We start from the raw sequence: 27,868 nt of genomic DNA, 5'->3' as shown, positions 1-27,868 counted from the left end.
AACCCTCAGCTGCAGTAGCCACAGTGTGATGAAGGAGCAGACCAGCAGCAGCCACCACGATCCCAATCCAGCTCCCCAGAGGGACCCATGTCACAGATGGGCAGACAACCCCTCGGCCCTGCTGCATGGGACGGGCTTTTCTTCTTCCTCATGTCCTGGCAAAGCAAAGGGATCACACAGAAAAGACCAACACAGAGCAAGGTGGTGGCTGAAGGAATCCTCTCACCACACAGCAGGGTCAGGCCTTGGACCACAGCATCCCAGATGCCCCCATGCAGCCAATCCACCCTCCTGCACCAGCTGCCAGCAGAACCGAGTTGTACAGCAGCAAAACAGAGCGATGCCTTTAAGGAGCAATCTGCTCCTTCCCCATGCAACCAATAAGGGAGAACAAATTAATGAAGAAATCAGGATGACAAAACACGATGATCCGGCTCGGTGGGGATCAGTCAGTACGGAAGCTGAGGGTGCTGCCAACCCATTGCCATGCTGGATGCTGCCCAGCCAACACCTTGGCAGCTCCATGGACACAGACTGCCATCATTAGCCAACAGCTGAAAGCATTTCAAGAGGGAAAAGAAATGGGATGGATTTTACAATGCGATTTTAAAACTAAATAAATGTTTCTAACTCGTCCAGGAGCTAACACAGAGGAACAAATAAGAGAAGGGTAATAAGCAATGTCTGGATGCTGCCCAGAGGCACTGAGCTCGTGCTTATTAAAAGAGAGAAAGTGGTAACAGAAAGGAAAAGCACCAGGAAGGGTGGGCAGTAATGTGGACAGAGAACAGAGCTTGAGGGATAGAACAAGGCAGCCCGAAGCCCTGCAAAGGCACACAGTACTGTGTAAGGAAGAGAAAGACAAATTTGCTTTCATATGCAAGCTTATGGGACTTCGAGTGTTTCAGGTACATCTTGTTTTGCATTTTAATTTGGAGACTGCTAATAACAGACCAACAATAACAGGCAGAGCAACAGAAAAGTACTTCAAAGCCAATTCCTCTCAGGCTTGTTAATGAGAGCCAGGTCAGCTCAGCTCACTGCAAGACATGGAGGTGTCTCAGGATTTCTTGCATTTCCCTTACAGGTCAGCTGGCTGAGGTTTCATAACCTGGAGCAGAGCAGGCACAACCAGAGGCAGCAATCAGAGCCACCCGCAGAGAGCACTGCCAGGAGAGCATAAACCATGCTAGAAAAGATGACACCTGGAAAAAATAAATGCATGGGATGCACAGCATGAGTTTGCATGGTCCTGGTGGGGACACAAAGCTCTTGGGGTCTATAAAACCAGCCCAAACCCTAACAGACAGCTCCCAGCTAAACCTTTGCTCCCCATCCCTGCAGAATCACAGGACTGTTAAGGCTGGAAAAGACCTCCAAGATATCCAAGCACAACCCATCCCACTGTGCCCACTGACCACATCCTTCAATGCCACATCCTCATGGTGACCACACTACACCATAGGCAGCTGTGCCATTGCCTGACTGCTCTTTTGAAGAAGAAATGTTTCCTAACATCCAACCTGAGTATCCCCTGGTGCAAGATGAGGCATCTCTCATCCTACCGAAGCCCCACGGCTGAGCTCTATGCAGCACTGGGTGGGGATCACCTCTCCCAGGCACCACAACAAGATCTCATTGGAGACCTATCAGCACCAACTCGCAGGGCTGGACCTGAGCACAGCCAGATTTTCAGCCTCCAAGAAAACAATCAATCCTATAATTATTCAGCCCCAGCAGGACCATACCTTTACCCCACAGCTCCCCCAGGGGGCTCAGCTCACCACCCCCAGCCCCACAGCCTGCACTACTCTCACCCAAATGAACCCCAGGGTCAGGACAGCCAGCAGGGGGAGGGGGACCTGGGGGTCCCAGTGCCCACGCTGAGCATCTCCCATCTGCCTCCCGCCACACTGCATCCTCCCACGTCCACACAGCTCGTAGCTATGGCAGCAGGAATGGGGAAGGGAAGGTTTGTCCCTGGATAGAAAAGAAATCAGCATTTGTTCATCAAGTCTTCTTGCTGTTGGAGCAAACAGCAGCAGACTGGAGGGGCTCTCCTGTTGCAATGCAACAGCAAAACTTCCCTCTAAGAACCGGGAGCAAGAGAGCTTAAGTGAATAATAAGGAAGCCTGGTATCAGTTTATCTGTAACTAATGTAATACTACAGCGAGTACATTTTATTCACTGCTAATTATCAGCCGCTTTGATAACTTAGAATTCTTCCAAATTGCAAACAGAGGCTCTAATCATCGCTCCCCACTGATGAGCTGTGAGAATAAATCAACCCTCCTCCCACATCTCCCAAGGGATGGGGACAGTCCCATAGGGCGACCCAGAGCACCCTGGCTGGGTGTCCCACGAAGGCACACAAGACAGTAAAAGGGATATATTTGGTCAAAGCAAAATATATTGGTTGTTCTTGTCCATGGGTTTGGGGCTTTGCCTTTCCAGGAGGGAGCACAAACACCACAGGAATGTTGCTGGCACGCTGTTCCCAAGCCCCCGAGGAGGCCCAGGGGGTTTGTTACACAACGTGATGTTTTGCAAAGAGCAATATTTAACATGGCAGAGTGGAAGGAAGTTTTTGTAACCTCTGCCATTCCAAAAAACAAAAAAGACACGCAAATAGAGCTTTGCATTTCCCCTGCGATCCAACTGAAAACAACTTGTTAAACAAACAAGACCTCCTCGGCAAAAGGAGAAGACAAATTGATGTCACCAATCTCCTTCCCCAAGAATTCTTGGAGGAACTTTGAACCCCAAACAGCCCTTTGCTTAGTAAATCATCTCAGAAGCCCCAAATCCACCTCTGGAGTGAGGACAGCAGGGCTGGGGGTGGCAACACTCAGAAGCACACACAGAACGCAGCCATCCTGCTGTCCTCCAGCTGCAACAAGTAGGAAGAATTCCCCCAGGGATGGCTCTGCCCATTGCCATCACTTGGCACAGCAGCACTGAGCCGGCGCTGTGAGATGAGGTTTTAATTGCAAGCAATAAGCCTTTAAGCCACCGACAGGATTAACCAAAGCTTTTGCTCCTCACGCTTACCAAAGCCTAATGGAGCAGCTCTGCATCTCGCCCCAGCCTTTGCTTCCTCCTCACCTTGTGTATTCAGAGCATGGCAGTGAGTATTTTTGCAGCCTTTACCACGCGATGCTTTTTGCAACAGTAATAAAAAAAAGCCAAGGGAACTTCAATTAACAGCTCATTTTCACACCACATACTTCTCAGGAATGATTTGTTATCGGTGCAGATTGAATTGATGTATTAAAAAAAGGGAAGAGCAGGTCCATGAAGGGCTGGCAAAATGCTGCTCCTCAGCCAGAGCCCCTTCTCCTGTAGCAGTGCATCCGAGCCAGCAGCAACAAAGCATCATCCCAAGATAGAGCCTGCAGCCAACTCACTCCCCAGCCCAAGGTTCTGCTCCTTTTTCTTTCTCCCAGGGGAGATGCAACTTGCTCAGGGTGCCTTCCCAGCACCCAACAGGACTGGCTCATCCATCTCCCCAGCCAGTCCAATTAATCTGTTAATCCATTACAAGAGAGAGGTGTGATGAAAGACAAGGTACTTCCTAATTACCACCAATGAGAAGCTGCCCCAGGGGGCACAGCTGGATTTGGGGGCATATAGGTAAATAGGGCAGCACCCACAGGTACAGAGGAGCACAGTTCCTCTCCTCACTTATTCTACCAAAACCTGCAAAAAACACTCCTTGGCTTTTCACAACTCAGCTCCATCAATAAACCTGCACAGTGCTGCTCCCCTCCTGGCTGCATCTCATTCCCAAGCACCCATGAAATAACCCTTACTTATATGTGCTGTGTTTACCTCACCTATAAAGTCCTGACAGGCCCTAAAATAAAACACAGCACATGAGAAATGTAAAGCAAGCACAAGATGCCTCTCCAGCCCGCAGCTAAGGAAGGGCTCGTGTGGCAGCTCCTCATTTTGCATTGGCTGTGAAGCCTGAGAGCACCACATTAACATCACCTCGCCTTCACTGTCTTGCTGATAATTAGAGCAGGGCAGGAGGCAGGAAAACGCATCGCAAAGGCTTTCACACCTGAACTGTGACATCCTGAGGCAGCACCCAGTGCCCCCCCTTTGACCTGATAGAGGGGGAGGGACATCCAGGTAGGCAGAGCACCATAAGAAGAGCCTCAAGGATGAAAAACCAACACACAAGCTGCTCCTCGCCATGCTGGGCTGTGCAGCAGCAAGGTGTAGGGCTGTGTGTCCCAACATGGGCACAACATCAGCTCCTTGCAGCCCACCCGCAGAGCAGGCGATGTGTGGAACTGATCTGGGTGAGTCACAGCTCACCCCGAGAGCAGGCTGACATCGTGCTGCATTTCTAGATGGATGCAGATAGATTTGCTATGCTCTGCGTGAAAGCAGGCTGACAGTTCATCACCCAACCCAATTGGAACCGGACTCTCTCCTTTCTCTTAATGGCAGGTCTACATTTCACAGTGGGGGCATTCATTTGGGTGATGCCATGAATAAATCCTATGGTGCCCAAGGAAGCAGAGTCAACAATCCCCTGTTCCAGGTCCTCACCCAACACAGCTCAGGTCTGTGCTCCCATGCCCTGAGCAACTCCAGTTCAGTGGCCAAAAACTCAATAAGCCAGAAAAGACACTGCACACACACGTCCTTCATTTAACACTCCCAACACAAAGCCTCCACCTACAACAGCAATGAGGATGTGCAGCTAATTAACTTTCTAGGAGTCGCGGATGAACAGGAAAAAGCACATAAAGAATGGGAACGAGTGATGGGCGCGTCTCAGGGGAATTAACAAATTACATCAGAGGAATTTTTATTCTGTTTATAAATTGATGCTGCTGATGAGCCCCAGCACACCCATATTACCCCATGGAATAACAAGGTGATCAGCTTTAGCCCCACACTGAGCCCACAACAGGAGAGCTGCAATCTTTCTGCCTTAGATGTGGGGCTGGCAGGGTTTGGGGAAGCAATGCATGCCTTCTCCAGGCACATCCTGAGCCAAACTGCAGATACCATCATTACTACGTGGGACAATGTCCCTGAAATGCCTATTTACTGAGTTCTCCAGTCCTTCCCAAGAAGGCTCCCAAAAATAGCCTAAAATCCACAGTGCAAAGTGCTCGATCCCAGAACAGATTCTAAGAAAAGCTCACACGCATCACTGGTTTCCCTGTGCTCACCCAGGCCAGCACACAGAGACCCCACCGCAGTGCTCAGGAATACATGGATGAGGGGCACGAGCACAGCTCTGCCACAGTTACTCCTCCATCACTGACCCCAGACCAAGCTCCTCCAGCTCTCACCTGCCCATCAAGCCATCACACAGCTGCAAACAGGAGTGTAAGAACCCCCAGATCAGACAAGAAACATCACCCAGGTGCTGGGCACAATTCCGCCACGCAGGGTCCTTTCACAGAGCACCTGCCAACCCAGGAGAAAGGCTTTTAAAAGGCACTTTAGATACTATTTGCTGTAAATCTAAGGAATGCTCCACCCATCACATGCAGCTTTATTGATTTACACTGCAGTCAGAAAACAAACTCTGTATCTAGCTGGCAAGAAAATAAAGAATTCAATTGAGGAGATATTTCCAGGGCAGAATTACAGCCTCTCTCCACTCATCCTTTACCATTTTTAACCTTTAACGTTGCTCCAGCGAGAGCCAGGGACCCCAATAGCTCCCTGCCATGAGCTGCTGCCCACCACACGTTCCCTTCATCCACCCAGACCCCAGCACAAGAGCCCGCCCAGCATTTCCAGCACCACAAGCCTCGAGGTAGAGGAGACGAAGGCGATTAAGCATCATTATCCTATTTAACATGATGACCCCAAAGCAGAGAGGATGTCATGCAGCCGGGCAGCGGAAGGAGCGATGTGGTTAATGGGAAGGGCGGACGCACACGACACATTGGGGTGACGCAGCCCACAAGGGTCTGAGCCCTGCAGTGATTTATCTTCAGATGCATTTTCTATCCCTTGCCTGGCTTGTACCGTCTTCCCTGTTCCACCAGCACCAAGTTTTGCTCGCTCAGAGGAGCCTTTAAAGGGCAATGATCCAGAAAAGAAGAAGCAACAGAGCTCCTGCAAGCCACAGCTCTAACACAGGCTGTGCCCCAAATGCACCTACCTGGACACAAGAGCAGTAGCAGGCATTGGGACTGCTTGCAGCCCCTGCCTGAGGCTTGTTGACCTGGCTGTGAGAGGCTGCTTAGAGTCCAGCAGTTCAAAGATGAAAGCACAATGCATGCAAGGATTTAGGAGCAAAAGCAACCAGGTAGTGTTTGAAGATCGAGGCAGAGCTGGCTGCATCTTTCACACTCCTGTAGAACTCCTTTGGGAAGAGTAAGGCTGGAGCAAGAACCCATCAGTGGAAGCACAACACATCACACATACCAGAAGGCAGCAAAGTCAGCAGAGCTGCAAGACAGATTTGAAGGATGAGAATAATACTCCTTAATTCCAGTGTTCTTATGTGCTACCATAGACCAAAGGCAGCTACTCGGCCTCAGGGACCCTTTGTGCTGAGTGCTGTGCCAACACACAGCTATTATTAAGCAGGTTCACTTTCAAAGGTTCTGATTGTTACCCTCAGCCCCAGCGCTTTCTGAGCAGAGGGGAGAGCTCCTCACCCCCACCACCTGCCCCTCAAAGTGGCTGTAATGTTAGAATTCAGCAAAGGAAGGGGGAAGTTGCTGCAGCATCACCAGGGCCAGAGGAGGGAAGAGGCAGGCAAGTCACCTGGTAGCGGGGTAAGGCATTCCCTGAAGGTACAGCAATATCCTGCTGCAGAACCAGCTCTGTCACTGCCTCTCCAAGTACCAAAAGCATCACACTTGAGCTGAATATGGCACACAAGGAGATGGTCAGTAGCATAAAGCACACCCAAACACAGTGTTACACCTTGTTGTCCTCTGCCAGCTCTGTAGACTCAGCTAAAGGACAAGCAAACATGCTAAAGCCTTCCCACGGGGAAGCTGTGAACAATAAAGATGTAATAGATTAAATCTGTCTTTTGTAGGGAATTTAATGACTACAGCTGTTCAGCATCATTAACCACTTTGTCTTGGCTTAACCCCACCCCCCCCAGCACTGCTGCTGAGCAAACAGCCGGGTACCAACAGAGCTGCTGCCCGCTGCGGGGGGAGCCAGGCCATGCTCCCCACCTGGGAGCTGCTCTGGGGTGATAAGGAGTCATTAAAAGCTTTTAGGACCCGTTGCTATACAGCATGGCAATGAGGGAGGGGGTGCCAGGGATGGGCAAGGCTCTCTGCCAGAGCTGTGTATGGAAACAGCTCCTCCTGCCCAGGGCTGGTGTGTCCACTGCTCTTATTGACATGCCTTCGTCTCCTGCTTCCAAGAGGAAGGAGAAAAGAATAAATAAAGATCAAGATTGCAAGACGTTAACTGATGTAGAAAGAAGCGAGGCTTGCTGAAGGTAAAGAGCTCACAGCAGCACAAAGAGCCGAGCAGGAGGCAACAGCTCTTCTCCCACTAGGACTAGGCTGGACGCTGAGCCCTAACAAGACCAATGCGTTTCTAACATGCTTGGCACTGTCCCTGGTCACCACTCCATCCTGTTCTTTGCAACACAAGAATTTCATGCCCCAGTGCTCTTCCCCCTTCACACGTTCCCATTTCAAAATGCACACCAGCACAAAGCATCAGCCACCAGGAAGGAGCTGGCTTTGCAGTGCAACTGTTTGTCTGTTCTGTTGAGAAACACCAGCATCAGGCAGCTGATCAAACACAGCAGCACCACGCAATCAGGGCAAATCAGTGCTGGAGACCTCAGGTTGCACAGAGCAGGCACAAAAGGCACAGATGATGCTGCTGATGGTTCCCCAGTGCTGCACAGCAGGGCCAGCACCCCCAGTTCCACACAGTGCTGCTGCTGAGAAGTGCTGAGCAAAGGCACACAGCCCCAGAGCACAGCATGATTTCTGGGAGCACCAAGAGGAGGCAGGGAGAGATCTGACACATCTGACTGTGCCTGATAGGGGAGCCTTGCAATGCAATGGGTGGGGAGAGCCCTGATACAGCCACAACCAGCAGCCCTGCCACTCCTCAAAAGGGAAATTTCATGCTTCTCATCACAAATAATCCCACTTGCACTAAAAGAACTGATTTTCTTTTAAATCTATTCGAAGGGTTTTGATAACATCCTTACAGATGAAGCCATGCGTAGGGTTTCATCCATAAGAAGTTTCTGATTTATTTATTTTTTTAATAATACTCTTAGACAGTCGGGTGGTTCATCCAATTCTGAGATGCTCAGAGGGCTGGCAGCTCTGCAAATTAAACCTCTGGGCTGAAACAGAAGGTCACACCTGAGCTGTTTGCAAAGTGCTGCCAGTGAAAAGAACAAAAGCAGAAGCGTGGAAAATAAAGGAAGCAAAAAGGAAAGAGCACAGACAGCCTAAAGCTGCATTCAGCACAGCAGAGCCACGGAGGCTTGGGGAAAAGAGTTTCATTAGATCTGTGATAGAAAACAGTCTGTATCTGGCTTCTGTCACAGCAGAATCCAAAGGAAGCAGAGAGGATGGACAAAGTGCATGAGTTTTCATGGCTCGGGACTGCCAGCAGATCCAAGTAGCATCGCTCCACTGCTGTCTGTGCACAGCTCCTACATCCACCCCACACCCCACCCCACTCAGCTCCATAAACCCCACACTGCAGGTAACAGGAATGTTACACTGAGGTTAGGAACACGTTTCTATCCCATACAGCATCCCAGAGCACACTGGCACCAGCTGTGGCTGCAGCAGTGGGTCAGCCCCATGGTGTGCAGCAAGCACAGGGCAGGCAGAGCCTTGGGAGTGCACTTACCAGCACAGGGATGAGAAGGTCAGCGAAGAAAACAAAAGCTGCTCCCAGGGCAAAGCCCACAGCCACGGGAAGGAAAGCGAAGGCTCCAAAGCTGCCAGAGTGCTCAGCCATCTCAATAGCTGGGGCCAACAGGGACCAGTAGGAGGCGGCCAGCATGACCTAGGAGACAGAATGTGAGTGGTGAGAGCATGGGGACCACATTGCTCTGCTCCTATGGGCACTGATGTATTCAGCCACACAAGCAGCATGGCTGCTGTAACCCAGCACCATCACCATACCCAGCTCCCAGCCCAAATGCATCACTCAAGGATGGAGAAGGAAAGGATTTGCCATCAGTTTGCACCACGAGTGTTTTTCTTGGCTCAAGCCTAAAGCAACGAGTGAAACACACAGGCTGGTAAGGGGAATTTTCCGGGAACCTTGCACAGCCACAGCAGTTCATTATTAGATGGGAGCAGCTGCAGAGTAGGAAAACCCCCCTTAACCCTGGGGAGCACCCAGGCACTGCCTGCTCTGGGCACAGATCCCAGCAGAGCTCTCTCTGTGCATCACTTAGTGCTCAGCAGCAGCACATGGGACAGAGAAGGAACTATCCCAGAACAACAGAATTTGGGACCTGTGGGGTTTTTCCAACCCAGCCCAGAGAAGGGCAGGTTCTGTTGCAGCCGGTTGCTCTGGGTGTTTCCCAGATTAGAGAACAGAAGGCCAAGCAAGGCACTGCTTCCAGCAGCTCATACTAAAGAACCTATCACCAATGTGTATTTTATCCCCTTATCTCTTCCTCTGCTTTGCTGCATGACGCACTGGGCTCGGTTAATTGGAAATCACCAGCACAGCTCCAGCAACAACACTGCAACTCACCTGGGACCAGCTCTAAGGAATGACCCCATTGGAATCAATGATGATTCAATCTCTATCCAAAAGCCAGGCTTAATACAGGGGGGAAAGGAAGACGTGTGAAGCAGAGGCAGAGAAGGCAGCAGCTGGATGCCCACTGTTCCCACAGCACAGATGAGTCTGTGACACTGGGATGAGGACAGAGACTATGGGGGGAGCAATCTTTCTGGGGTCTCCATCCCCCATGCTGTGGGATGCTGCTCTCCGCTCCATACAGGGTGTATAGGATGCTCTGCCAGCTGCATGGTGCTCAGAGGAGGTCCTGCCCAGTTCACTCACTGTACGAGTATTATCCTGCAGAACAGAGGTGTGTAATGAACTACTCCACTTTAAAATCATTTTTACAGAAGGAGTGAGATGCCTATTGCTGTAGACACCAGTCCCTGAGGGATTGTGTAAATCTCAGCTCTCTGTGAGTAAGAAGAAAGCAGGCTGTCATGTCAGACTTAACCACAGCTGTCAAACTTCATATTTCAAATGCCACCTCCTTTAAAAAACAACAACACACCCCAACATGGAAACACTGGGAAAGGCTTTGCAGAATTAGATTGTCATCTTATGTTAAGATATCATCCCCCACGTGAAGCAGAGGGCTGACACAGCTCAGCCTCCAGATCCCATTACCACTCAAGTCAGCATCAGAGCTCCTGCAGCCTTGCTACACGCAGCCCCCATAGGAGCAAGGCACAGCTTTAGGCTGCCCAAACCTTAGCAGCTCAAGGAGCAGTGCTGAGCTGCACTGAGAGGTTGGGTTTGCACAGGAAGGAGAAGGGACTCATTTCTGTTCCTGGGCTGTCAGAATGACAGAGAACCTCTATAGCCACTCTGGAAAGAATAGCAATGGTTTTTCAGTTGTGGGACATTCAGGTGACCCTCCCATCCTACTCCCAGGGTCACCAACCCTCTGCCTTTGGCACACAGAGCCCAGGATCCCCCCCCCCCATAGAGACAGGATACAAACCCCACAGCATCACAGAACAAGAGGTGTCCAAAGCAAAAAGAAGAGAGTTTGATCTCCCCTTCCAGCACGCACCATGCAATCAAGAGAAAGCCCAGCCTGCAACCTGCTCAGATCAATAAAGCACGAAGCCGTTCCCACAGAGGACAACTTCTGCACGAAGCCTTCCCACTGCATTTGCTGGCAGTGCACAGCGGTCTGCTCAGCTCCACCAAGAGCAGGAACCCAGCACTGGGCTGGCACAGGCACACACTGCTCCTGCCAAACCCTCAGCAGAACCTTCATGCTCCAGAGCTGAACTGCAACATAAATCCACCAGCTTTGGGAAAACAAAGAGAGGATGGGGAAAAGGAGGCCCAGCAGAAAGCAGTTGTGCATCCAAAGAACCCCTCAGGCTGCAGGGAGCCCAGCTCTTCCTTACAGCCATCAGCACATCCAGACACAGCAGGTCTATATGTCTATGTGCACAGCCAGGAGCACAAAGCACGTGGGCAGGGTGGGTTTGGTTTCATTCCCTTGCTTTGTACCTCCATAGCAGCAGTGCCACAAGTGCAGGACATTTCCACGGCTGAGATTCACAAGATTGAGCACCAAAAAGCTCATGTGGGATCAGAACCTGATTGCCTCACACCAGGACAGCCTGGCACCGTGGAAAATGAGTGAAGCCAGACCTGCTGCCTCATACTGATGGGAAATAGCTCAAAACATGGCAATCCATAACCACAACAACACTGCCCAGGTACCCACCAGCACCAGCCTCTCCATCCAGGGGAGGACTCAGCACCCAAAGCTCCCCAGAATGCTGCAGCCCCAGCTCTGCATTTCCCTTCCCCACCCCAATCAGGGTGCCATAGTGCCACAGTCACCTAAAACCACACTCATGTCAAAAGCTCCCTCCATGCACACTGCATTCTCTTCTTGGCATCGTGCTTCTGCAGTGGGAGCACAGCTACAGGGGAAGCAGCCCCACGAATGGCACACAGATGAGATGACCCAAAGGGAGAACAAAACGGGAAAGAGAACTGGAAGGCAAGAGATTGGCAGGATGCTTCCGCAGTGGACTTCTGTGCCTGACTTCATTAAGGCTCCAGCAACAAGAACCAGCCTCAGCAGACCCGTGTAAATTACCCATGCTGTTTTAAGCAGCACTGAAAGGGAATATTCAGCGCCAGACTCGTCTGGTACAGCATAAAGAGCGTGTCTTCGTGATTTTTCTGCTTCACCTGGGACAAAAGAAATCAAACTGCAGCCCAATAAAAGGAACAGCCACGCAGGGAATGAGGACTGGTAGCGTTCATATAGCCATCAACCCCTTGATGTTCAGAGAGCACAGCACCTCCAGGACAACACGGAGATAACAGGGAGTGTTTCAGGCCAAAAAGAAAAGGTCTTATTGAAGAATATCAGATTTAAGAGAAGAGCCAGAATTCCACATCAGCTGCCCCAGTAAGCAAAGCCTGATCTCCATGGAAACACACCGCCTCTGCGTGCCAAACCCGCTGTTATCCGTGGTTTGTATGGAGGGAACTGAGGCAGATAAACAGCCAGGTGCTCAGCGGGCAATGGGGTGGAAGCAGCCGAGCATCCCCTTCACTGCAACTCTATATGAGCCACCTGGTGCAGGCAGCTGCACCAAAGGGGAGGGAAGTGAATGTGCTTCACTTTGTGGTTATGCCCCAGCTCAGGGCATCACTGCAATGTGAGCATGGGCCCCAGCTTGTACCCACTCACCCAGGGCAGAGGTGGACCTGCAGAACAAGCTGTGGCTCTTCAGGTCTCCAACCACACCAGACCTTCCTATTTGAGTCACTTGGGTGTCCCCATCCCATCCTCCTGGCTCAGCCAGCGGTGGCAGGGAAGTCTTGAGTTCTTTCTTGATATTCCACAATGAAATCTCCCAAGACACAAGCAGGGAAACTGTTACTAGCAGGACAGAATTACCACTACGACCCATCTCACAAACAAACCTGGCCCAGGAGAGCCCGGCACACTCTCCAGCCCTATCAGTGGCTCCAGGGACACCGAGCTGAGCACCAAAGTGCTGCAGTTAGAAGCTGTACAGCACACGGGGCGAGGAGGTTTGCTGGCTCCAGCAGAGCGCAGGGGAATGCAAAGCAACCCAATAGCCCAGATTTCAGAGCTCGCACCACAGATAAAGAGAAATTCAGTTCTGTCTCTATTCCAGCACTCAGAGACGTAGCCTGTATATATTGGCAAGAGATCCACATCAAAGAGACGGCGTTTAGCAGAAATTCCTTGCAGCAGGAGAAGTAGTCCCTGATCACTGTCTGAAGAAACATTCTTTTGGGGGCAGGAGAAAGAGAGAACGGCACAAACAGCTTTCAGAACAGGCTGCTCACATCCTGATCTTCCTCCCCACAGTCAGAGCACACACAGCACCCACAAACCGCCTGCTCTCCTCTGCTGGAGGGGCACCAGCATGGCCAGCCATGGGCTTATAGCACTGCCCAGCTGCAAAGAGCAAAGCCTGGCTGGAACTCAGGTTCTGTTAGCTGGGGTAACCCCCTGCGGGCACAGGGGCAGTTGAAAGGTGAGGGGTTAAATGCAGCCTTTGGAGGGAGGCATTTTGGTCCCTTAGCAGACAAAAGGCAGATTGCTACGGGCACATCTGGAACAAATCTAGCAGAAAGGACACAGTTCCAAGCTCTGGTGCTTCTGCCACATCAGTGCTGCCCAAGAGCTCAGCCCTGGGGTGCAGAGCTGCTCCTAGAGGTGCAGTGATACCATCACCTCCTCCACAAGGGCTGCTGGCATCAGTGTAGGGCTGCTCAGCTCATGCTTGGTGCAGGCAGCTCACCAGAACCAGCAACCCATAAACAGTCACGAGTCACAGCTGGTGGCAGTGCTGCCTGTAGCAGGACCCTGCAGCCCATCGACACCCTGCTGGTGTTCCCTCCAGACACTGCAGTGATCTCAGGAAGGTTTCCCTTTCCTGCTCCCAGCACGGTAAATGCAAGGAAGCTGTGGAAAAGCCAGTGTTTGTAGGACATCTGCTCTGCGGCTGAGCCACACCTCTGCCACGCAGGGATGACTCAGTGACAGCACTGGGGCTAATGCAGCAGCTGGCAGAAGGCAGCAGCACCCAAAGCTGGTACCCCTTCTAATGGGGACAGCAGCACCACAGCTGAGCAATGGGATGGGGACAGCAGGAAGCACCTGGCAGCACCTCCCTGACTTGCAGATGAGCTGCTCATAGGGACAAGGTTGTCTCTGGCAGAAAGGCAGCTCAGAACTCAAACGCCGCAGCCAAGCTCCAGAACAGGCAATTCCTAAAACAAGAGATTAATTTATAAAAGATGACCCAAGAATTTGTTGCAACAGACTATCTGAATTATTCACATCACGAGCAGGTCACTGATATGATCCAGAAATACTTGCTAGGAAGCAAATCAAGTTCTGCAGAGCTTCACTTTACCTACCCAGGCATGGGAGAAGCTCCTCCTGACCCCAGTCCAGTTGAGTTTGACTCAAGCATTTGGAACAGAGGAAGACCTGTGATCTCTAAGGCTGCAAACAAACTTCACCTTCATCAACAGGGCTGCAGTGTTTGGGAATACACACGTAGCAAGGAGCCCTGCTCAACACACAGCATCAGTGCTAGCAGTTACATGCTGTAGGATAGACAGGCTCCTGTTTCATCCTGAAACCTGGCAGCACAGCCCACGATCCAGGTGCCAGGACACAATGAAAGAGCTCTGGCTGAGCCCTTTGCTGTGCATCCAGGGGCACTGGGAAGGCACAGGGCAGAGGGAGGCAGAACTAGGCTGGGCAGCAAGGAGCTGCCTCCAACCTTTGCTAATACAGCCATGGATCTGACAGCATGTGGGAAGTCCAGACACCCACAGCCAAACCACTCCTGAAATCCTTCTTTGCAGCCAGCTCCCACAGCACATCCCGGCACACAAGGCAGCAATGCCAAAAGCATTCCTCAGGGCTTCCTACCAGGGTCAATGCACCCTCCTAAAGCCTTCAGGTGCCGACAGGTTGATGTCTGGTATTTCAGCAAGTCACCAAGACACGCCAGCACTGAGGGGAAAAGCAGCGCCATCCACCAAGCACCGGCAGCCAGAGAACATCTACAGCTCTCAGACATAGAAAACAAATGTGATTTATTGAGTCTGAATGAGCCTCCACTTGCTCATAAACACCCCAGAGTCTGGGCAGTGGGAGACATTCGACATTCACAAGACCCAGCACAACCTCAAACCACAGTTGACACCACAGTTTCACCTCTTCCTTCAACACCTTGCAAGCATTACATCTACTGTATGCCCTCAATTTAGGCTCCACTACCTTTATTCTCCAGGAGTTTAAGCCCCTCAGCTCAGTAGGGCAGCAAGAAGCGAGCTATGCACACTAGCCTTCAGAACAAGAGCTCTGCAGTCCAACTGAACTACTCCAGGACAAGGAATTCAGGAGCCCAAGCTGGTGAGAAGAACGTAACCCCAAAGCTGGCACCCTCGTGCCCTCAGCCAGCACTGAGCCATGCCCCTCTGCTGCCACATCACAGCAGGTAAGTATCAGGGGATGCTAATAGCAGCAAGTAACCAAACAACATACGGAGAAGCAGCAGAGATGTCAGCACAAGAAAGCACATGGAGGCACTGAGCAGGAGGAGGACGCAGCACTTACCCCCGCAGCAAAGCCCAGGCTCCCATCCAGGATCCGCCTCTGAAACAACAAAATGAACACAAACCACAGCAATTTACTAAGGGCACAGCAGGCAGAGTGCAGCCACACCACAAAGACACGTGGAGAGGAGGCAGCTGTGCTGGTGTCACACTAAGGTGACTTCCTTCCTCCCATTTTTGCAACCCAAGCAATTACCATGCTGTCATACAATGAGCAGTGATTCAATATCCAGCACTGCAGCCACTCTCCTGGAGCAGAGATGTCCCCTCCAGTGTCACCCAGAGCCTGAGGGCTGTCCTGGTTACAACTTCATGTGCCAACCCACCATTGCTGCCCTGTGATCACCCCAAAGATGCAGGAGGCAAACTAGAAGCCATCTGTACACCTCTGCCATTCATCTCTCCTCCCTTGAAGGTTTTTACTCCTCTAACATCGTGCTGCTACAAAGAAAGCCATTAGTCTGTAGCCCAGCACGTACCCTGCCTGCTTCACCCACAGCAGCTTTTCTCCTTTAGCACACCACCCTCCCCCAGGAAGAATAGCAGCACGTTGCTGCTAAGGGAATCTCACTTTGCAGCACACTCTTGAATAAATCATCACAAGAGAGAGACATAAATAATAAATCCATCACAGCAATTCTGAACACAACAGTGGGGGGTGGGGTCTCCAATTTCAGTATATGAAATAACTTAAAAGATTAGAGTTCTGCTTGTTCTGAGCATCACACATCAGAGGGGAAAGAGCCCACTGCTCTGCCCCATAAACCACAGCCCAGGGTTGGGAATTTCATTTCCTCCTTTGTTGTGCTGGCACACAGAAGAAGAACAAGTTGGATTCTTTCCCTCCCAGCCCAAGGACCACACAGGGCCAAATTCAAGTCCCTTCTGCTCAGGCCCCAGCAACCAAATCTGCTTGTGAGCTGAATGCTGCCCCTTCCCAGTACTCACCTGCCCGCTGGAGAAGATGAACACCAGCGCTGAGCCAGCAGCTGTCAGCCCCCAGGTAAGGAGGGTTCCCAGCACCGCCTGCAGCACCGGGCCCTGCCCCAGGATCATGATGATGAGCCTAGGAGAAACAAGGAACATCAGGAGAAGCCTGCAGTGTGAAGAGGTGGAACAACCCACGTGTCTCTGCCTGGTTGATGGGGGAGCTCAGCCCCTCGCTCAGGGGACAGAGCTCACTGAGCTGTGTGCCCTCCCTTTCTGAGTTTCTTGCTTCCCTTTAAAGTTATTGTAATTTAACTCAATCACAGAGGTGAGGTTACAGGCAACGCACACAGCCAACATTGGGCTCAGACCCATGGGTTGTATGGGGAGCAGAAGCTCTATCCAGTCAGGGAATGGCATCCTCCACCCGCTGGAGCATCTCCCAAGCCTGGAGGGTGTTTTGCTTGGAACAAGCACGGGTCCAGCTCCCACACAGGCTCTTCCAGCATGACCTCACATGTACATTGAAGAGCAGGAAGAACACAGGGATCAGGCTAACACCTCACTGAGCACAGCTCAGCCCACATCCCCTGGCAGCTCCCAGGCACATGCCTCACACCCCACTTCTTTGTGCTAAAACCCCATCCTACTGGCACCAAAGGCAAACACCCTTATGGCACAGCCAGGACAGGAATCATCCCTGGGATGGGCACCACAGCACAGCTCAAAACCCACAGCTGGGGGCTATAGATAAAGGAGGGGACTATTGCACACCTGGGAGCAGCACTGCTTTGTATCACAGGCTCGCTAAGAACACACACATATGGGGATAAATATATCTTTCTACACAAGCCTTTGTCTCTCCTTCAACCCGAGGGGGCTCATAGTGCCCTCGCAGCCCCCAGCAGGTGCCAGACTTAAACCAGGCACATCAACAGCACGGTCAGCCTCATAGCCCCAAGCAGAGGGACATCCCCAACCACCCTAACAGTGCCCCCAGCACCTGCAGAGCCCCACAGCCCCCACATCACCCCCCTCTACACCCCATAGACCTGCTACCAGCCCTACAGCTGGCAACCGGAGGCCCGAAGCCCCCAGGCCCAAAGCCCCCAGACCCAAAGCCCCTCACTCCCAGGCCACAACAACCCCACGGACTCTCACAACCCTAAACCTCTTCCTCACCTCCAGACGCCCTCCCCACACAACCCAACCGCCCCCAGGCCTCATAGACCCCATATATAGACCCACAGACCCCAACCCCATATATCCGACCCCACTCACCGCCCGGACCCAAACCCCGGCTGCAGCCCCGCTCCACTTCCTGGTGCCGGCACACGTGTCGCTAATGACGCCCCTCCTACTCCTAGCTCTCCACCAATAGGCGTGGGATGAGCACCGGGATGATGGAGGGAGAAAAGCCTGAATTAACCCGATTTTTGGTTAAAATAGAAAGGCTCAACACTCAGGGCCTCTCTACGAGTCCCCCACATGCTGTGTCCCCATGTCAAAGAGGGCTCAGCTCGTCTCGGTGCCGCCACAGATAGATAGCAGCAGGATGCACAGAGTTCTGCATCACCGCCCTCCTCCTTCAGTGCTTTTAAGTCTCTGATCAGCCCCCCCCTGCTGCAGCTGGGGAAGGTCGGGGCCGTTTGAAACCTCTCTGATTTAGGATTTAATCAATTTCCCCCATAATTGCTTGCATCCTTCATTAGCTGCCGTTAACGAGGCAGATGTAGCATGAGGTGCCAGCTGGGAGGGATGGGAGGACTGAGCATACAAAGCTTCCACCCTACAGCCCCAGGTTCCCAGTGAGCCACGATGAGGGTAGATGGGATGGGGACAACAGGCAGGGCCAAGGGACACCATTGGGGCTGTCACAGTGTGGAGACAAGCAGGGGATGAACCCCAGGCAATGAGAACTGTCAGACTCTGTACAGAAGCACCAATAAAATCAGCTCACACCTTCCTTCCCCATTGACGTGCACAGACACCACCACGTCGCCTGCCCTATAATAGCAGAGCTGACCCCACCTGCCACCTGTCTATGCCTGTTTCCTGCAGCTCAGTGCTGGTAAGGAGTGGGGACATCACCTCTCCCCACTGTGACAGTGCAGGCGGTGTGTGATGTGTAGGTGTAGGCAGGAGGTGAGACCCGGAGTCCCTGAGATGTGATATGAAACAACATGAGGGGCAGCAAGTCCTGTGCAATGTCTTTCATTAAGGGGCAGCAGGAAGCACTGGGGCCAGCACTGAAACCCCTTCATTCAAACAAAGCTCCTGGTGGGGATCACTATGGCAGCAGCACAGTGATGGCCCAGGCAGACCCCCAGCGTCCCCATTGCTATCCCCATGTTACTGCCCTGCCAGCAATGTGTCCTCATGGCCTGGCTGCTGCACAGCACACATCCATCAGTGTCCGCAGTGGTGCATGGAGCCAATCTGGATCTACTGTCAAGCCAAAGCAATGAGAGCTCCAGCCCTCTCCCCTGGGGATGGGGCACAGTGCGCTGCCCCCCAAGCAAGACCAGACAGGGGCACAGCATCTCCATTGCATGAGCCAGAGCTGATGGCAACTCATCCATCACCGAGCACTGAGTGACAGCTTTATGTCTCCTTGCCAGCTTTAGGCTCACTGTGAGAGATATAAAGGACACGGTACAAATCAGAGGGAGTACAGCCAGCGAGTGCAGGCATCCTGCTGGGACGGCTGAGTTGTTTGGGACAGGGGGTTCATGCAGCACATGGTGTCACTGACCCCAACAACCAGAGTGGCTGCATGAAGCTCTATTGTCAAACGCACTGTTAAACCCCAATTTAATGCATGCAGCCCTGCAGAGCGCAGCAGGGAGAGACGCAGGCGGGAGCTGGGATTGCAGCCCGTGGCTGCCAGAGGCTCATTAGCATTGGGGGTTATCGTTATGATTCACGGCCGATGTGAGCAGCATCTTTCAGTACAGCCCAGTCCTTGTACTGGCAGAGATCAATAAACTCATTATGGAGGCAAATAATGGCAGTGGGAGAATGAGAGAGGCAGGAGGCGAGGAGCTGGCTGCAGGAAGGGCTGCAGGAGTGGGAGGCAGCAGGAGGAGGAGGAGAAGGAGAACAGCCTCGTGCAGGGGCTGCAGAGGGACCTACATGCCCCCAGACCCACTGATGCTTCTGCAGACCCCACCTGTCCTGCCTCTGCATCCAGCAGGAGCACGGTCAGGCTTACATCATATAGATCATTAAGGTTGGGAAAGACCTCTGAGACTGCCAAGTCCAACCAGCAATCCATCCCCACTGCGCCCACTAACCACGTCCCTAAGATGTTATGAACAAAGATAATGGGAGACACGGGCAGAAGGGCAGAGCAGTGGCACACTAAGCCCCCTGCCCTCCAGCACAACACCCAGGGGAGCCCCCTGCCCTCCCTCTTGATTGGGGAGGAAGGTCGGTTCACCCTCTCCCTCCATTGGCAACCACACCCCCAGAGCTTTGCAATACTGGTTTCCAGAACAGGGGTCACAAGCTCTGTTTTTTTTTCCATGACCCTCAAAGAACAGCTGGGAATGGATGGCAAGAGACTCAGAGGGACTTTGAAAGCTGCTTTGTGGTCACGTAATCCCCCTGCCCCTCTCCCATGGGTTGTATGGAAGTCAGAGCTGTGTGGGAAGGGGCCATGCTTTTCTCCCAAATCCACGGCTGCCAGTAAATGGCTTTTCAGCAGAGTGGATACTTGGCAAGCTAAAAGACAAAGAGGAGTTTATCTGCCAGCACCAAACCAGCTGCTGGGGTAAAGCAGCATCTCTCCAAACCAGGGACCACCCAGAGGTACAGATCAGACTCTGCACGAGGCCAAAACTGCATGTTAAATCTAATCAAGCTGGAAAAAACATATACCTTCAAAAGGCTCAAGCACAGTCCCCTGACCCCTCACCACTCAGCTATCAGCTCGGATCAGCCCTCCTGCACGCTGCCCCTTCATTCATTTCTTTTCTCTTTTCTTTTCCAGTGATCAGATCTGGTTTCAGCCAAGTGAGCTCAGTGGCTGAGTGCACACAGCAGTGAGGCAGAGGGTCTGAGCCTTGGGGACGGAGGTGACCACGCTTTAATCAGATGGAGAGGAAGGAGAATCCATTGCACCTGCCAAGCTCTCATCCTCCACATCCTCTCTCCTTACCTGCTTTTATTAATATCCACATCATTTATTCTAGGGGCAGATTTTTCCATCCTCCAAAAAGATTTATGAGGCTGATAATGGTTCTTGTTCTTGCTCCAAGACCCTATGTCTTTGGATCCACCTCTACAAGTGAATGGCTAAGTGCAAATGAGAACCTCCCAGCCCCTCTTGCTGTAATCAGCAGCCTCTCTCCTGGCTCTTTGTTCCAAGTCACTCTTAATTTCCTGCTTTCTGTTGTCTCTCTGATAACTGATGGAAAGATGGATGAGGGGGGGAGGAATAGTTACTATTTAATTGCATTCGAGATCTCAAACAAACCAGAGCAGAGGTTATCTCACCCAAAGCTCTCTGGTTTTGGTCTTCCTCTTCCAGTCACCGTTACTGGGTAACTGCAGCAGGACAGGCTGTAGCAGCTGCCGCCTGTATTGCATGAATCTCAGCTTTCATCTCAAAGCTATGGGTGACCATCACATCACCTTCCCACCCCTCCCAGGCTGTGTTAAGCCAGCACGGACCTGCCTTGCTTTGCCTTCAGAATCCTTGGGTAAAGATAGTCCCAGCATCCCAAGAAAGACTGAGAATTCCACACAACCCTTAGTGCTGTGCAAGCCCCAGCGAGGTTACGGTGTGGCCATCACTGTGCCTTATCCCTCCTTCCCTGTACACCTTGGAGACACCAGGAGAAACCGAGCATTCTATTGCTGGAGCCAAGAGTGAAGAATCTTCTGGTGGAAGCCCTGCGGAGCTGGGCGAGTCTCCCACCCTCTGGGGTGCTGCAGGGTGCCCGATCCCACCGTTGAACAGCAGCTCCAGCACACACCTCCACACCCCTCATCCGAACATCGGATGAGCACGGCAGAGCAACATGGGCAGCATCGGGAGAGCAGGGCAGAACATGCGGGGCATCGCGGGCAGCTCATTACCGAATGATCCGGGACGGACCGAACGGCACCGAGCATCAGCACGGGCAGGGCTGTCCCCGCCCCGGCCCCGCAGAGCCGCCCTATGCGGGGCGGGGCGCAGCCGGTGCGTTGGGTCCGGTAGCGGAGCGGGCAGCTCGGAGCTGATCGGAACGGAGCGGTGAGGAACGGAGGGCGCTGCCGGCGCCTCCCCGGTGCCCGCCGGGCCGGGCCGGGCAGGGGAACGGCAGTGGGAACAGGTGAGCGGAGCGGGACCGGCACCGCCCGGCTGTCCCTACCCGACCCCGGGGGATACAGCCGCGGGGACACTGCGGTGCGGAGCTCGGCGGGGAGTGTGCGGGGTACGGGAACGATTCCACGGCATCTCCCACGGTAGCGGCAGTGCTCGGGTTTCCTTTTCCTAAGCTGGGCGCTGGCTCCTCGCCGGCTGCGTGATGGAAGGGGAGGTTTTCCCCTACTGTCACTGCTCCGAGTGTCGGTCGCACCCAGAAAGGATTCACTCATCAGACGCGATTCGGGGGTCGTGGGGGCTCCGTTGGCAGGAGGAGCTGTGGTGTGTCCAGGACAGAGTCCTCTGTGCTCCATGAGCCCTGGCAGGGAGAAGGGAGGTGGTAGAGGTGGGCTGGGGAAAGCCCTCCATGGAGCATCTCTCCCACAGAGCTCGGCTGCAGGATGGGCAAATCCTTTTCAGGAATCCCTTCATTTCCATTTTTTCTCCAATTTCTAGAATTTTCTCCTCCATCCCCAAAGCCCGGGGAGATGACATCTCGGCTTCTCTGAGCCACCTGTACCCCACAACCAGCAGAGCCATGGATCTGGAATACGAGCTGCCCAACGCCACCACCTTCTGGTTCTCTCCAGCTTCCCCATTCGACAACTTCTCTGTGGAAGCCCCCACCAACGCATCACAGAACAGCACAGGGCATCACTTCGACCTAACCAGCAACGCCATCCTCACCTTCATCTACTTTGTGGTCTGCATCATAGGGCTGTGCGGCAACACGCTGGTGATATACGTCATCCTTCGTTATGCCAAGATGAAGACCATCACCAACATCTACATCCTGAACCTGGCCATTGCGGATGAGCTGTTCATGCTGGGACTGCCTTTCCTGGCCATGCAGGTTGCGTTGGTACACTGGCCCTTTGGCAAAGCCATCTGTAGGATTGTCATGACAGTGGATGGGATCAACCAGTTCACCAGCATCTTCTGCTTGACGGTTATGAGCGTTGACCGGTACCTGGCTGTTGTCCATCCCATTAAGTCTGCCAAGTGGAGACGGCCCAGGACAGCCAAAATGATCAACGTGGCCGTTTGGGGTGTCTCCCTGTTGGTGATCATGCCCATCATGATTTATGCCGGGGTGCAGCAGAATCATGGCAGGAGTAGCTGCACCATCATCTGGCCAGGAGAATCAGGTGCGTGGTACACGGGCTTCATCATCTACGCCTTCATCCTGGGCTTCCTGGTGCCTCTCACCATTATTTGCCTTTGCTACTTGTTCATCATTATCAAAGTCAAGTCCTCGGGCATCAGGGTGGGCTCCTCCAAGAGGAAAAAGTCTGAGAAGAAAGTCACCAGGATGGTCTCCATCGTGGTCGCTGTCTTTATCTTCTGCTGGCTCCCCTTCTACATCTTCAACGTCTCCTCTGTCTCTGTCCTAATTGTGCCCACTCCCGTCCTCAAGGGCATGTTTGACTTTGTCGTGGTCCTCAGTTACGCCAACAGCTGTGCCAACCCCATCCTTTATGCCTTCTTGTCTGATAACTTCAAGAAGAGCTTTCAGAACGTCCTCTGCTTGGTGAAGGTCAGCGGCATGGACGAAGCAGACCGGAGTGACAGCAAGCAGGACAAGTCCAGGCTCAACGAGACCACAGAAACTCAAAGGACCCTGCTCAATGGTGACCTGCAGACGAGCATCTGAGGGGGCAGTGGGGTTGTCCTTCACTCACTCTCCTATCCCCACTTGCTCCCAATGGCACCGGTATGTAGAGAGTCGGGCAGGAGTGCTGGAGATGCACACCCCAATGGGCCGGTTGTCCTAAGCTGGGCTGGTTCCCGAGCTGCTGGAGGGTTGGCTTTCAAGCATTGTGAAGGATATGGTTCAAAAGGAACTGCCTCACCAGAACACAAAGATTCTGTAGGAATCCCCACGTGGCAGCACACATTTAAACACCAAAGTGCCACTGTGGGCATTGGACATCACTGGGACAGCTCTGCTGGTTCTCTTGGTATTTACCCACAGGGCTGAAATTGGCTTTGGGTGCTCTGCCCCAGAACGGTGCTCACATCAAACTGATGGATGGAGAACGGCAGCCTGGCTGGGCTGGGACCTGAGTGTGCGAGGGGTGGCCTCAGGAGGAGCTGAGACTACAGGTGCACACACTGCCTGTACTACTGCAGAACTGTGCCAGCTCAGAGCCAAGAGATGCTGGGAGCTCCCTGGCGAGCACAAGCATGCTGTGCAGTCACGTCCTCCCCGGGGAGACAAGGGGTTACGTTCAGCCTGACTTTGTAAGTTACTCGGCTACATCTACCCCAAAGCCTCCCTGCTGCTGTTTGACAGCCTCCTTTGCAGAGAGCTGTCCTGCATGGAGGAGGCACGGCAGGACAGAGGCAGGCTGCCCGAGGACACAGCCCTCTCCAACACCTCCGGGTCCCTCCACGCTCCTGTTCTGCCTCTGCCAGCCCCGCAGCCTCCCTGCTGCAGGAGAGCCCCCGCCTTCCTCCCTCCTATGACCTATGGGATCCTATAAAGTGGGAAACTGATCCTATGGGATTTCCCCACTTTTTCTTTTTTCTCCTCCTGGATCCATTCACATCAGTCTCTGGTTGCTCCTGGCTGGGCTGGTTGAGCAGCCACTGTATGATCCAGTAGGAAATCCTTGGAAATGTTTACCCAGCAGTATAATATTGGGGTTTGGAGTACAGCGGTGCTCATCCTGCTATTGACACATGAGATGTGGGCTTGTCCTGTCCCTGTGGTGGTACAGAGAATCACCAGGGCTGGAGCAATGAGCGAACATCTCCTGCTTACCAAGAACACCTCCCTTCTCACTCCAGGCAAGCCACAAAAGAAAAAGGGGTGATGGAGAGAATGGTTGACAGCTCAATGGGACTTGGCCCAGACCCTCAACTGAGCCTAAAGGACTGGATGGAGCAGAGGAGCCTGAGCTGAAGAAGGAGCCTCTGAGATGCCTGGAGAAGAATCCCTCGGCTGCCTCTTCTGTGGGATGGCTGCAGCTGCTCATGTCTGCACACCCTGTTGCTAACGGCAAGGCTGTGACCACTGAGAGCCACCCCTGTCACTGCTGGGGTGCCAGTCCTGCAGGTAAATGCAGAGGGGGGACAGCATTTCCCCCAGGGGCTTTCAGCACGAAGCCAGGAGGAAGAACAGAGAAGAGCATCCAGACCCCAGTGCCTCTCCTGTAGCCAACATGGGTAAGGGGAACCCTGGGGTGCAGGTCATGTAGTGAGGGGGTGGTGGGTCTGGCCCAGCCACTGGGAGCACAGTAAACCTCAGCCCACCACGTGCCCTCCCATGGCATAACCCCGGGAGCTGACATGCACCAAACACAGCAATTAGAGCCCAGCTGCTGCAGTGCCCGCTGAGTTTAGCTGCTCAAGAATGTCTTGCAGCGATCTGCTGTGCCCCAACGTGCCTCAGGGTCAGCACTCAAACCCTTCACCGTGGTTTCCCTTCTCAGCAGCACTGTGTGAGCAGGAGGGGAAGTGCAAGGCAGATAATGCCTATTATCCTGGGGTTTTGCAGTGATGCCCCCAACCCAGTGCATCACCCCTGTCCTACTTTGCAACCCCAGCACCCCCACCAGTCCCAGAACCCCACGGGAGCTCAGTGCTGGGCTCAGTGCCTGCTCCCTGGCACAGTTCACTCAGATACCAGCACGAGAACACTCCTCTGGGTATGGGGCTTGGGTTACTGGGGCAAAGTAGGGCACTGTCAGCATTTATTTGCTTTTAACCATTTACCTCTGCGGGGGCTCAGCACTGAGCTGCTGGCAGCCACTTGCTGAGCGTGTCCCCACGACAGCTTCATTAAAGGGTATAAATCCAACACGAGCAGTGGTGACGGCAGCGCAGGCTGCCTATTGATGCCGAAGGAATTAAAACAAGAGCAGCTTGTCACATTACCATGAAATATCGGAGCATGATTGCCAGCCTGGTGCAGCTCTCTGCCAGTGTAAGGCTTTAGTGTCAAGGCTGCAGCGACGCTTCAGCTGCGCTCCGGGTGCTTAATATCTGGTGGGTGGGAGAAGAGTTATTTGTATGGGAAGAGCCTGGGGCAGGAGAGGTGTCAGGGAGGCAGGGGAGGGGTTAAGACCCTGATGTTTGCAGCCCCCAGCAGGTGCTGCTGGCAACGCTCTGGTCCTGCCACCACCTCCCCACGGTGCAGGGAAGCATGGGGTGTTCCCCTTCCTAATTAGGGGCAACTCCTCTGTGTGCTGCTTTCAGGCTGGCTCGTTGCTGCCTAATAAACAGCAGCGCTGTTGCTGCTGCGAGTAACAAAGTTTTCCTTCTCAGCCACTTGATTTTAGCTGGGAACTTGACCTCATATTGGATCTGCTCAGAAAAGCCTCACAGGGTTGCCAGCAGCATAATGAGATATCTCTCCCAGTTCATTTCAGAGCAAATAGGTTGATCTTGCAAGTGCCGGAGCAGCTCTGCTGCCACTTCACATGCAGACTATTTCCAGATAAATAAGATTAATTACAACTCCCTCCTGCCCTGGCTGGAACAGATTTAACCCAAATTGCAGGTGTGGTACTATCCTGTGTGCCAGCACCTGCGTGGTGACCCCGAGCCCATGAGAAACAGGTTGCCCTCAATTCCATCACTTGATCCCATATACAGATGAGGAACATTGTGTCCTAGGACAGAGCCTGGCTCCTGGTGCTGCGGTGGCTGGTTCCATCCAGTGCTTGGCAGCCAAAGTCTGCTGGGCAATGAGAGGCTGGGTTTGGCTCTTGGATTCTTGTTGAATCTCTACAGCTCCTGATATCAGCACCAAAGCTGCCTTGGACTTCTTTAAAATAACAATTTCCTATCAAACTGCACTGTCCTATCTCTGGAGGGCTTCCCCAAGTCTCTGTCCCTTATCCTTGATGGAGGATCCAACACCTCCCAGGCTCTGAATCCATCCTATTGCTCAGAGCCAGGCTTGGTTCCCACATCCCTCCCTATCCCCTCAGTACCCTTGTTTCTGCTCAGCAGATAGAAGAGTAGGAGCCAGCACCAGACCATTGCCTGCAGAGCCTTGCTGGAGCAGCCCCAAGCAGCACATGGCCCCATGGTAACACCAAGGAGCTAACAGGGAGCACAATGGGGACACTAACAGCACTAGCTCCCTAAAACAGCACCAGAAAGATGCAAGAGCTGAACCCCTGGGACTGCAAGATAAGGGCACCGGGGCTCTGAAATGCCAATGATGTTTGTGCTGGGAGTACTGGGGTGCATAGCCTGAGAGCTGCATCCTGGGGTTGTTTCAGCCCTTGCTATGAACAAGCTGATTTCCAGCCTCTCAGGGAGAGCCTGTATCCTCCTGGTCCCAGCTCTGCTGCGGCTGTACAGAGGGGAGATCATCATTAAGGCACAGGCAAAGAGTGCAGCAGACCTCAAAGTCGACCTTCCCATCGCTACGTCTGAAAAGCAAACTGCTGTTTTCTGGCCTGAGGACACATCTGCCCTTCCCTGTCAGCCTGCAACCCCAGCTGCACACTCCTCGTGTCAGATTTCATCCTGCTGATTGCTCCAGGACCAGGACAGCAAAACCCAGGAACACAAGGACATGACTCCAGCTGGGACCAGGGGAACCTGTCTGGATCTGTGCCCTGACCAGAAGGAGACAAGGGACACAAAGCCCAAGTACCCCACACTGTACTGCATGGTCAGGAGGGAAGGGGTGGGTGATTGTACATATGTATATATAGCAGATATGCCAGCGGAAGGTTTGGTTATCCCTGATGCTGTAGAGATACTCTGCACCCCTCTGTTTAGCTGTGCACCCCACAAGGAGCAGTCAGACCCAGCCCTGTGGGTCATCCCTATGGGGCTGGCTGTGGTGTGCACGAGCCAGGAGGGATTGTGGAAGCAGCTCCTGTGCTCACAGGCAGCAACAGCACTTGAGCAGGGCAAGGGGAAAAGAGTTTAGGCTGCTGCTGAGTGCTCAGCCCTTAATAGCCAAGCTGGGGTTCTCCAAGCAGCGCCGTGCCACACTGCCATGTTCTGTACATACACCCCTCTGTATGTGTATCTGTGCTCTGTGTAGTGCGTGTGGGTCTGGTGTAAGACATTGTGACTGGAACACGATGGAGAGCATTTCTGCCTGAAGCCTTTCTCACGGTGGCAAGATGGTTTCTCTCGGTGTCGGTGCGGAATTGAGCCTTTCTGCAGCAAAGGCTCCCAGCTGTCTGTGTCACAGGGATGGAAACGTGGATGGGGGTGGGAGGAAAGTAAACAAGTTTTCCTACCATATCTGACTTTCTGTGCAT

The 27,868-nt window shown here is 52.9% G+C and overlaps 2 protein-coding genes across 9 annotated transcripts in view; one reads left to right on the top strand and one right to left on the bottom strand.

Annotated features, from left to right (window-relative positions):
* The window catches only part of SLC39A11 (solute carrier family 39 member 11), a 69,608-nt gene that overhangs the window by 38,173 nt on the left and 3,567 nt on the right, over positions 1 to 27,868 (bottom strand). For 2 of the 6 annotated variants that reach the window (XM_015879862.3, XM_015879863.3), the window contains exons 1-4: positions 17,558 to 17,610; positions 16,298 to 16,415; positions 15,351 to 15,389; positions 8,843 to 9,001 (exon numbers count right to left, since the gene is read on the bottom strand). In XM_015879862.3, the coding sequence (XP_015735348.2) occupies positions 8,843 to 9,001; positions 15,351 to 15,389; positions 16,298 to 16,405 (306 nt within the window). In that variant the 5' untranslated portion in view covers positions 16,406 to 16,415; positions 17,558 to 17,610. Of the gene's footprint in view, positions 1 to 8,842; positions 9,002 to 15,350; positions 15,390 to 16,297; positions 16,416 to 17,557; positions 17,611 to 27,868 lie in introns of those variants that run through there. The other 4 variants (XM_085522522.1, XM_085522520.1, XM_015879864.3 and 1 more) reach the window with 3 other exon arrangements.
* On the top strand, positions 21,498 to 27,849 carry SSTR2 (somatostatin receptor 2). 3 transcript variants are annotated; one of them, XR_001558835.3, is made up of 3 exons: positions 21,498 to 21,597; positions 22,086 to 24,690; positions 26,592 to 27,849. XR_001558835.3 is itself a non-coding variant. In XM_015879860.3 (2 exons), exon 2 carries the CDS (start codon positions 22,168 to 22,170, stop codon positions 23,281 to 23,283), a length of 1,116 nt encoding a protein of 371 aa, XP_015735346.2. In that variant the 5' UTR covers positions 21,498 to 21,597; positions 22,086 to 22,167; the 3' UTR covers positions 23,284 to 27,849. The 3 variants fall into 3 exon arrangements, 1 of the variants encoding a protein (XP_015735346.2); XR_001558834.3 differs by having other exon boundaries at positions 22,086 to 24,800; XM_015879860.3 differs by having other exon boundaries at positions 22,086 to 27,849.

Source organism: Coturnix japonica, chromosome 23, assembly GCF_054131305.1.
Source record: "Coturnix japonica strain WE chromosome 23, WE-NBRP24, whole genome shotgun sequence".
Taxonomy (NCBI): Eukaryota; Metazoa; Chordata; class Aves; order Galliformes; family Phasianidae; genus Coturnix; species Coturnix japonica.
This window is presented reverse-complemented; position numbering and strand designations above follow the sequence as displayed.